This window comes from Rousettus aegyptiacus, unplaced genomic scaffold, assembly GCF_014176215.1.
Source record: "Rousettus aegyptiacus isolate mRouAeg1 unplaced genomic scaffold, mRouAeg1.p scaffold_m13_p_2, whole genome shotgun sequence".
NCBI classification, from domain to species: Eukaryota; Metazoa; Chordata; class Mammalia; order Chiroptera; family Pteropodidae; genus Rousettus; species Rousettus aegyptiacus.
Genome location: NW_023416295.1, coordinates 138231699 through 138243915, shown reverse-complemented (window position 1 = coordinate 138243915; position 12217 = coordinate 138231699). Strand labels below are relative to the sequence as shown.

Below are 12217 nucleotides of genomic sequence, written 5' to 3'. Positions count from 1 at the left end.
GGTGCTACTATTTCCGGTGTGTACTGATGACATGATATTAATGGAGATGAATCTAGTAAATATTTGTTTTTCTCAGCTTGGTGTAATAGAGGGAGGTGGCTAGGACAGTGCTACTTAGAAGTGTCAAAAAAACAAAAATGAAAAATTCTGCTTACTTGAATCTGTGGCATGCCTCATCTTTTTTAGACATTGGAGAAATATCTAATTCATGACAACTGTTAAAATCTTAACCAACTTTCAAAACTCAGGTCAAATGACATATTCTATCATATTTTTCATTTTGATCATCCATAGCATTTCTTGCCTTTCTTGAGGCATTTATTTTGGCTTTCATTGAAATAAGTAAGCATGTTTTTGTTTAAAACCAAATTTAGCACAAGCACTATAGTGCAAGTAACTGTGTCTTGTTGTCCATCATCTGTAGTATCTTATACTAAGACTTTAATAATATTGGTTAAAATAAAAATAAAAGAGTAGAGTATTGACAAAAATAAAAAGTACAATAATTTCCCCAAGATATGAAATATAATATCCCAGCTATACCATCCCCCCTTTTTCTTTTTTTCTTCCTTTTAAAACTATTTAGTCAAATTTGATTTGATCCTTATAATGCAATCCTTCTTTTACTTTCCTTTTACTTCATACAAAATTGTAGTGAGTTTGAATCTATCTTGGATATGTTGGTCTGAGTTTAAGTATTCGGGCATATGGGTTTGAGTAGTAAAAAAATCATGGTTAAAATTTTTGTCCCAAGATATTTCTGCCAAGAGGATAGTGAGAACAGAAGCTGTGGGAAGAGAATTACATGGTGGGTTGGTGCCAGACTGGAGATTGCTGCTGAAGAGAGATATGTGATATATACAAATGCTCCTCTAGAGGATTAAAAAAAAAAAAAAAAAGTGGTATAAAGGAATCCAAGATAGTGCTACTTTTTGTGAAGAAACATCTCTTACCCTGTCTTTCTTCTCGCCTCCCCTTCCATTCTCCCTCCATTCCTTCCTTCCCTCTTTTCTTCCTCACTTTCTCCTTCCCTACCTCTCCTTCACTCTCTGATCCCTCAACCCCTACCGAATGTTTCACTTTCTCATTTTGGTGAGTGTTAGCACATAATATTTTGTTAGCAGGTGAACTAAACAACTAAATAAAAGATTGGGCTTTTGAGGCTTTAATGGCTAAAGACAGAGTCTTACTAAGGAATAAATAAGTGACTAATGAGCCATAAATTAGTGAATTAGTGAAAGTGAGAGGAGATCATAAATCTACCCTAAGGTAGTTGGGAAAACAGATGAACTGTACCAAAAATTGACAAAAGAAATTTAAGATCTGTATCCAAGTGAAGGCTTTTCCTGTGGGGCAGGATGGCTAATACGGTATATGGACAATGAGTTTTAATCATCAGTTTAAAGAGCACAGTAACACTGCTTTAGGAAATTCAGTCTCAAACAGCCGTAATTGCCAAAATATTTTTTAAAGTACAATGTGAGCAAAACTAAGCATTTTACCATCTATCATACCATAGATTTAGAGTGGCTAAATCTACATTTTAGATGAAATGTTTCTTTTCCAAAACGTATTAAATGTTCCATTAGTTATCATATCCAATTATTAATGAAGATGGGATGAGAGAAGGCTGTTTTGAAACTAATTTATCTATTACAACTTTGTATTTGAGTTCTTGAACTAAGGCCCAAATTTCTTTTATCTGGTTCTCATTGTTAACATTGCTAAAGTATTAGAAGACATTAACTGGAAGACTATTGAGGTAATTTTGCAATTTCTTAGGAATTCAGGTTTCCTAACTTGCAAACTGAGCCATAGCAGCATTCTCTAGAGATTTGGTTTAAAAGACAAGTGGCCTAACATATTTTACTAGAACATTTTTCCTTCGGTAATTTACTTTTTTTCTTCTGAATACTAGTTGACATTATTAGATATTCAGTTTAACAAAACCCACTCTATTTTCCCCATGAAAATAACAATGTACACTTGATCACTGCACAAAGAGATCTATCCTTAACCAAGAAGTCTTTCAATCACAAAAAGTAAAAATATAGGGGGATTATTATAAAGGCCTGTTTGTGACTTATGAAGTTTATTTTGTAGGTGCATAGACTTAATTCTATATTCAACTTCAGGTTTTTTGTTTGTTTGTTTGTTTTTTGCCAAGCTGGTACTTAATCAATATTCTATTGTTATAAATTAACACAATAAAATATTAGGTAATATTCATTAATAATAATATCCTAAGAAGAATGTTTAAGATTACCTACTGACAATTTTGAAATAGGTTGTAGCAGCTTTCTTTAAAATCATAAAAACATATAAGATAATTTTCAAATTTACTTGAGAAAATCAGTAAGCAGCTTTTAGAATATAAAAAATATATACAACATTTAGACACTTAGTTTACATATACATTTAAATGAATTCTATGTTCTTTTGGTATGATGTTGGTCCTATAAGATTTTAAACATAAATAAACACGTTTATGATTCTAAAACTGTATAATCAAGATAAAATGACTTTTAACAGTAGTTATTAAGAAATATTTTTAGCCTTAAAATATACTTTTCATTCTTCTTTTTCCTCTTAACTAAGTTGTAGTTGACCTTTTGCTTAGGCAACAGTAAATTTCATAACTAAGAAAAAGTTCCCAGTGATTTATGTTTGTTGCAAAATATCATAGTTAGATTTTTCTGAGGGGAAAAATTAGAATTTATACCCCCCACTTTTAAAATTTTAGTAAAATACACATAACAAAATTTACAACTTAGCCATTTTTAAGTTACAGTTCAGTGGTAGTTTTTCTTTATTATTCCAACTTTACTGAGACAAAATTAACATGTAACATTGTGTAAGTTTAAGGCATAGAACATGTTGATTTGATACACTTATATATAGTAAAATGATTATCACCTAGTGTTACCTGACACCATTATCATGTCACATAATTATCCTTTCTTTTTCTGTGATGAGAACATTGAAGATCTACTCTGTTAATAACTTCAAATTATATAATACATTATTGTTAACTATAATCACAGTACTGTCAATTATATTCCCAGAACTTATTCATCTTCTAACTAGAAGTTGACTCTTGGCCAACATCTCCTCCTTTTCCTCACTCTTTCGTCATGGTAACCACCTTTCTACTCTCTGTTTCTACAAGTTCAGGTTTTATAAAATTCCCATATAAGTGACATCACACAGTATTTGTTCCTTCTCTGTCTGACTTATTTCACTTAGGATAATGCCCTCAAGATTCAATCATGTTGCTATAAATGATAGGATTTCCTTCTTTCTTAGGGCTGAAGAAAACACACACACACACACACACACACACACACACACACACACATCCTACATCTCCTCTTTCCATTCATTTGTTAATGGGCACTGAGGGGTTTTTTTTCCCCCCATATCTTGGCTACTGTGAAAAATACTAGAATAAACATGAGAGTAAAGATATCTCTTGATGATCTTGTTTTTGTTTCCTTTGGATAAATACCCAGAAGTTGGATTGCTGGGTCATATAGTAGTTCTATTTTCAATTTTTGGGGGGACCTCCATACTGTCCTCCACAATGGCTACACCAATTTACATTCCCACCAACAGTGCACAAGGATTCCCTTTTCTCCACATTCTTGCTTTATGAATTAGTGATTTTCTGCAGTGGTATGCTCTGATTCACTTCTCTTTATCTATTGGGAGTCTACTATAGGTTTTTGATTTGTGGTTCCAATGAGGCTTACATAAAACATCATTCAACAATTTATTTTATGGTAAATGCAACTTCACTTTGATTACATACAAATACTTCTACTCTTTTACTCTCCCCTTTTATGTTATTAGCATCAAATTTTATGGCTTTTTATATTACGTATTCATTAACAAATAGTAGCTATAGTTTTTTTTTTTTTTTACTACTCTTGTCCTTTAACACACCACCATATTACAGTATTAGAGAATTAGAGTATTCTGAATTTGACTATATATTTACCTTTATCAGTGTGTTGTATATATTCATATGTTTTCATGTTACTAATTAGCAACCTTTCATTTTAATCTGAAGAATTTCTTTTAGCATTTCTTATAAGGCAGGTCCAGCGGTGATGAATTCCCTCAGCTTTTGTCTGGGAAAGTCTTTATTTCTCCCTCATTTTTGAAGGATGACTTTCCTGGATTATGCACTTTCTTATGCCTTGGAAATGTCTTATATTGCTCAGGTCAAAGCTGTATTCAAGAACTGTACCTCTCATATTTTATATGAAAACTAAAATAGCTAAAAATATAAAATTCATATATAATTTTATTTGCATTAAAAGTGTAGAATTCTACTATATAACAGAATATTTTCCTCATGATTCTATGCCTTATAAACTAAATAAAAAATTAAAATAGGTCAACTTTATACATTAATGTCTGAAACTTAAACTTTGGGATTACAATTTAGCTTTCAGATCCAGAAGGTTTCCCAAAGGACTTTAAAGCATAAACAGAAAGAGATGATAGTCCTGGTGTCACAAAATGTCATCTATTTTGTGTTAAACATAAGTATACATGATACTGCTTACATCCAATAGTCTTACTGCACTTCTTCATCCCCCTGCTCTTCAGGTAGCTTTCTACTACTACCATGGGTCTTTAAAGAAAAAAAAAAAAATCATGAAACCTGTCTGCCTAACTACAACACAGGGTCTAAAACTTAAACCAGTGGGTAGGGTGGTATAATCACTTTCTGACAAAGGAAAAGGAGCAAAAGAGACATATGATAGCACTACACTTGATGTGTCATTTATATTTGTTCTGGTACTATACTTCCAGCCCACGTGCTCTGTTAGATTCCACAGAATAGTCCTCTAAAGCTACAGGAGTACTCTGTGATATCTACCTAACCCAGGATGAGGATAGATGGAAAAATTGCTGGGACAGATGAGCATGAGGTGTGTCTTTTCAAATTTCATTTTCTCTCATCCACGATGAATATTCTAAATTCTCAAATACAATATTTTGTTTAGACATTTCTAAATTGTTATGAAGAAAGAGAGCTAAAGACTTCAGAAGAAACAATGTTCCTTTTAAATATTTTTATGCTTACTTTACACTCATTCTTAGAGTAAAATATTTTTAATTAAGATATTTTCAAATAATTAATCATATAGCATAATTGTAATAAAGACTATTTTAGAGAAGCTCTTAAAACCTAAGTGAACAATTTTAGAACATATGAACGTATGCAGCTCGATGGAGAGATTAGTATACCATCCAGTACTATTTTTGTCTATGAAAAGAGATAATCTGACACCCAAAGTGATCATATTATTCTTTGTAGACTAACTATTATTTGAGACTAACACTTGTAGTCTTTGAGTGTTCATTATAACTACACAGATGTGAAAATGAATGGAAGTAGTATTGTCCTAGAAACTATTATAATCAAAGCAGGAATAAAACTTTTTAGAATAATTGAATTTTTATTTCCTTATTGCTTCTCTCAATGAAAACATGCTTAAAGATTACAAACTGAAGAACGTAAGGAATCAAGATAATTAATAAGCAAAAGGAAATTGTTCTTTGTGATATGAAAAATTTTACTTACCTTTGCGGAATATAGAACATATGTTGGGGAGGTGGTTTATAGAGGACTCCTTCATACACAGGCCAAAGCCCACTTAAAATTCTGAAGAGAGAACTTTTCCCACAGCCATTGGGACCAGTTATCAGAAGATGCATTCCTTCTTGTACCTAAAGTAAGAGATAAAATCACAAACTGCAATATTTTAAAATAATTTCATTTGACAGCATTTAAAAGTGATTTATTAAAACAGAAAACCTTTCAAACACATAATAACCTAGGATGGGCGAGGAATCAAAGAAAAGTATATCAGGATTAAGAGTGATGAATTTGGCTTTTGACTATGCTCTGAAGCTAAAGTATCATAAATTAATCCAATCACAAAGAAAATGAATCATCTTGAAATGAGTACTTGGCTTTCCAAAATTTTAATTGGTGACTTGTCTTCAGATACTACATACATATGTAGAAATAAAATCACATGGAAAAAAAAGAAACTTAAAATTTTAAATTAAATATATTAAGTTTTACTTTATATTAATATTTGATTAAATTCATATTATCCAAATACAACTTTGTTGTATTTGTCACTTGCAGTTATTAGCTATAAAGCACAGTTATTCTAAGAGCCAGCTGGATTGTTTAATTTTGTATTTCTGCAATCTGAAATGTTACAGAAATTGCAAAAGTCCATAATCAGAGAGAGAAAATTATTTTGATTCTGCTTTATTCACAGATGGAGGAAATATGTTTAGCAAACCGAGAGAGAGAAAACAAAAGGATTGCAATTTAGTCTTATATGTCTAGAGATGTATTGAATTAATCATATGTACATATTTTATATATGTATACATATGTATATATATAAAACAGTAAAAGTTATTTATCCATTATCTATTGGATACTTCTTTTAAGAATCTTTCATCTTATTTAACATCTAAATTTAAACAGTTAAATATCATTTTTTCCCACTCCACCAGATAAAATTGGGAAATTGTCTTAGTGCAGTACTTTAAAGAGCATTTTGAAGACTCAGGAAAAAGAACACCATTAAAAAATTTGATACACTTCTAAGAATTGATTTAAAAATGAATGTACTATGACAGTATGAAAGAAGTCTACAGTATGTCCATAGATTGGATATAAATATCAGCACTGTAGAATACATAATATTGAAAACTCAAAGATGAAAGAGCATTATATTACTCTTATTACGTCAGTGTGAGGGACCAACCAGTTCCAGGTCTATCCCTGACTCATTTGCTGTATATAACATAAACTGAAATCTTTTTGTTGAAAGAAAGTGGTAGGGAGGGAAGGAGGAAAGGAAGAAAAAATAAAAGGATGGAGGTTGAGATGGAGGTTAGATGAAGGATCTAAGAATGTATGTAATAAGTATACGTAAAGCAAAAATGGTTCAGATTCATATTCTGTCTAAATAATTAGAATTTCCTCTGTAAAACACTGAACATCTACCATGTGCCTGACAATCTTCTAAGTATAGGGAATACACTATTGCCCAAACAAGTCCCTGTTCTCATGGAGCTTAATTCCAATGGGAAAGATAGCAATAAACACATGAACAAAAAAATTAAGCAGTTATAAATGCTATTCTGATTACAAAGAGGAAGACTTGGTCGGCAAATGTGGTGGCATTGTGAGATTGGAGAGGGGCTTCTTTTGCCTGGGTGGTCAGGAACGTCCTCTCTAAGGAGAAAACATTTTGGCTGAGCCTCACTGACAAGAAGCGACTAGTCAGATCTGGAAAAAAAACATTCTAGGCAGTGCAGACAGCTATCACAAGAACATAAGACAGAGAAAGCTTGAGTCTATAAAATCTGGTCATATTTGTTTTTTTTTCTCTTTAATGTAGCCAAATTAAAATGCTATTTTGATAGAATAAAGTTCAAAGAAAATCCTAGGAAGGACCCAGAAAGAATTATTTTTGTATTTGCTGTGCTCTTTCACTAGAGAGAGGATTAAGGAAGTTAGACTTTGTAGAAGCATTAAGTACTTCCCAAATGACCGTTTTTAAAGGTATGTGCTATGGCGAAAGACACATCCACAAAATATTTTAATTGGGTCATTTGCTGTTAGGAACTCGCAGAAATTTAACATATTTTGAGTCATAATAGAAGTCTTTTCTACATTCATATTTTTTTTTAGCATAAGTTTTCTGATGTTCAGTAAGCAATGAGTATGAGGCAAAATAATTCCAATATTTATTGAATTTTCTTCTCCAAATGGTTTTTTAATTCCAAAAGACGAACAAAAGAATGAGAACCTTTTTCTCTAAAAACCAGTATGTCAATTCATGCAGCGGAAACAGAACTTTCTATTATATTTTGGAAACCTGAGACTTTAAATAAAACTTCTTGTCTGACTTAGAAATAATCAATTACCATAAAAGTATATTGTAATAAAATGTATCTTTGTAGATCTTCAAAATATGTGAGAGTTTCATTAGATTAAGTATTTTACAATTTATTTTATATAAAAATAAACTGAGCTCTGAATTTTTTTGACAGAAAGAGTATGATATGTCCACAATAATGTAGTTGGTAGGTGGCAGGATTCAAGACTCTTACTCTATTTAATAAGTGGAATAGTAATTGATGTTATGAATTTTGACAAATCTATACAAAAGTCAAATTATAAATTGCTAAACTATTACTAAAAAATTAAACATTCTATGTATGCCTTTTAAATGTTTATTTCAAATCTATTTAAGATTATGGTGCATCATTAGCACTTAATCAGTACTCACGTTCGGATCACTCTATAGGCCTACAAGTGGAAAAATGAAGCTTGATCAAATTGTAGTTGAAAAACATTTAATTAATTAAATCACTCTATAGGCCTACAAGTGGAAAAATGAAGCTTGATCAAATTGTAGTTGAAAAACATTTCTCTTATATTTATTAATACAGAATTTTCCCCTGTTCAGTTCTTCTCATTCTTTTCCAGCACCCTTACTCATTTGCAAATACATCTTTAATAATTAAAACTAGACTAAGGTCTATATTAAAATCATTAGCACATGTACTGTTCTGTTTGCAATTTATTATCAAGTTCAATCATGTCTTTGAACTAAGCTCAGATCTCTACATTAATGCAGTCGTTAACGCTTATCAGCAAATTATTTTGTACTTGAATTCCAAAATGTATGTTTGAATTTTACAATGCTTTAAATCAAGGCCTCGAGTTTATTAACTATTTTGACATCTTCATTTTTGTAATCAAGGCCTTCATATTAAGTAACAAACAACTCTTAGTCTCAATAGATTAAAAACTAAATTCCAAAAGAAGCCCCTCTCCAATCTCACAATGCCACCACATCTGCCGACCAAGTCTTCGGATTATTTTTTCCTAACAGAAGATGTGATTATTTAAAATATAAATTAAATTTCGAGAATGTGCATTAATAGAAGTAAACCTACTAATGACTGCTATCCTTATATTTTAGTAAATATAATATAGGTTTATAGTTTTTGAGTAATTCCTATAAGAAAAAAATTAAAATTTATTTCCAGATGTTAATTTATAAGGAAATTTCCTCTTGTTCTCAAAAATAACCTTGGATAGGCTTCTAGTGCACTATAATTATTATTTTTAACCTGGCAATAAAGCAGTAGAAATCAAATTTCTTATTTTCTCTGCTTTCTGAGGAATTAACTGCTTCTGTAATTGAGCCACTATGCATACCTTTCTTGATTTCCCCTCCTTTCCATATGTTCCTCCAAGTATTTAACATAAGGTACATGAATTCTTAGTTGTTTTGCATTAGTGTGATGGCAACAATCAGAAGATTCTTGAATATCATCTTACTTTGAAGTTTAGCCTGGAAGCCACCACTTCTCCTGTTGGTGTGATTATGGGAACATTTTCGCAGATAATTCCATGATCCACATCAATAACTTTTCCTGTAAGTTAAGAAACAGTTTAAGTTATAAAAGCTATCACATTATTGCTAATTAAATAAACTATAATGCAGCATAACAGATACATTTATTATAAAGATAATAGTAACAAATCATATAAACAAACGTAAATATAGATATTTAAAGCAAAGTTTAATGTAAATTTGGACTTTTTGACACATCTATTTGGAAAATCATTCTCAGAAACATTATTTTGCAATAATCTGATGTCAAAATCATAATGAGAGCAAAGCTGAACTCTATCTGATGTAACCCAGCTGTACTCTTTAAAACTACTTATTTCTCCAAATTAACCTTTTCTACCAAAAAAACCACAGTGGTACAAAAAAGGGAATTAAGACAGAGTAATACAATTTTTAAAAATATGTCCACTAAACTTAAGTTTTAAAACACAGAATGATGAAGAACAATATGACATTAGTTATAGTTCTGTTATTTGAATTTTAAAAGCAAACAATTCATTCTGCCATATGTGCAGTTTCCAAAAATAATTCTAGAAATTTGATTCTAAATATAAGTAGCATGATTTTTTTATGGTAATGTTAGTCATCACTCTTCAGATTGAAACACTAACTTTAAGAATAACTGTTTAAATTTAAACTAAATGTTGGTTTCTTGTAACTGTTAAAAACTATCTTCTGAAAAGTTTTGACTCTGTTGATAAAGCAAACACTTAAATAAAGAAAAATATAAAACATTTGTGTTTAAAACCTTTGATTTCCAATGTGTTACTGAGGGGTAATTCTATATTAGCTCCATTCTTGTTATGGTTTTCAGACTCTTGCATGACAGGAGTTCTTTTAAAAATGTCTCTTTTCACTTCATCGAAGACCCAAAACATATCATACACTCGAGCAGTATAGCCTGCTAATTCTGTGATCTAAAACCAAGACAGAGAAATAAAATAGAGTTAATATACCCAAGACAGACTTTTAAATAAATATGCTATCATCTAAGTTTCTTGATTCAACATTAAAAATCCTATTTTATTATAAATGAAAAATAGATGATACATTTCATAAATTAAACAAGTCACAGTAAAAAGCTTACCAAGAGAGCAACATAGCAAGGTGTCAATGTAAGTTTGATTGGAATTATAAAATATATAAAAAATTATTCATTCAAGTCAGGGTTCAAAATGAAATGTAAAAATTTTAGAATATTAGTGAGACTTAAAATTGAGTCAAATTTCTGATTTAATCCATATATGACAAATTTCACTTCCAGAAAATTAGAAATTTTGTGAACACTTAAGTTCATTCAATGATCTTTTATGCTGGTTTTTTTTTTTCAGATTAAAATGGAAGATTTTATTTTATTTTTTCCCCAACAATAAATTTATTTATTTATTTTTTAACATTTTATTTTTTTATTTTTTCCCCCCTCCCCGCTGGTAACCACTAGTCCATTGTCCATATCCATGTGTCTCTGTTTATTTGTCCTGTTCAGAAAAGGAAGATTTTAATAGAAGAGAAATACATTTTTTCTAATTATGAAATGAATGCTTATGAGTTGAATTTGTTGTCAAAATTCCTAAGATTGGGAAAATTATCCCTTCTAGAGTTTACCAATATTGAGAGTAAGCTCAGTGAAAACTCCAAATCATTTTCAGTCCAAATCCTACAATTCAGTTTCTTTTCAAGCCAAGCATGACTTATATGCCTAAAGAAAAACATTATATATGACTTTTTTCTAGGACGTATTATAAAATAAGATGAGATGAATCTCTGCTGTAGTTTATAAGGCTCAACAGAGTGGTACTTTGCTTCTATTCTGTCAGTTGTACAATTTAGATTGAATTTCCAGCTGTTTTTCTATTAAAAGAACACCCTGTTATCAAGGTACTGTGAAATGTGACTCATCTCCTGTCAAAACCATCTTTCTTAGTTAAAAGGAAAGCAAAAAACCATTCCCTTACAGAAATGCTTACTGGGAAATTGGTAACAATAAGCAAGGCATGTCACTAATAAATGTTTTTAAATAATAAATTGTAGGATAATACAACAATGCTGACATTTATGTAAGATTTTTGTGTGTGCAAAACTTAAACAGTAAATGAGTAGGTGTTATTGTTAAAAGCTTCTGCCACATGTCTCTACTGTGTGAGAGGTCTGTAATTAGTGTTTCATTTCTATATGTTAATGTTATAACTATTTAAAGAGTAATTTCTAAAATTTTATCTAAAAGAATCTAATGATTTCTCAAGGAGAGAAAAATAGAGCTAAGAAAACCTAGGTCAAAATATTTGCGTAGAAAAAAAACCCAAAAATCAAAAGTAGAGGTCGATTATAAAAAGGCAAGAAGCAATAAGTTAGGAGACCAGGCTGCAAGGTGGAGAGGACAAAGAGTACTTGAAAAAAAAAACAAAATCAAAAACAAAAACAAAAACAAAAAACTGAGAATGTGACAGTGGACAAATTACTTTGGGATATAAACCAAGGGGTTTGCCCTAGGATTCCAGCTCTAAAAAGAAACTTCACTCCCTTGAGCTAGCAAAGAATGCATGGTGCTTTTATATGCTGTTACAGCAGTAATAAGATTCTTTGGAAGTGAATATTCTATGATTCAAAGCACATTCAGGCAAAATAAAGCAAAATGTAATAATATATTTTGTTGGAGACAATCTGGAAAAACTAATTTATATTCCTTCTGTCATAGTACATAGCAATGTACTTTAATATGAGATGGACAGAATTTTGTT

The 12217-nt window shown here is 30.7% G+C and overlaps 1 protein-coding gene across 2 annotated transcripts in view; it reads right to left on the bottom strand.

The window, feature by feature from the left end:
* ABCD2 (ATP binding cassette subfamily D member 2) overlaps positions 1-12217 on the bottom strand; it is a 50592-nt gene that overhangs the window by 26781 nt on the left and 11594 nt on the right. For both annotated transcript variants that reach the window (XM_016151691.2, XM_016151692.2), the window contains exons 4-6: positions 10228-10396; positions 9404-9498; positions 5600-5745 (exon numbers count right to left, since the gene is read on the bottom strand). In XM_016151691.2, coding sequence (XP_016007177.1) covers positions 5600-5745; positions 9404-9498; positions 10228-10396 — 410 coding nt within the window. The remainder of the gene's footprint in view (positions 1-5599; positions 5746-9403; positions 9499-10227; positions 10397-12217) is intronic.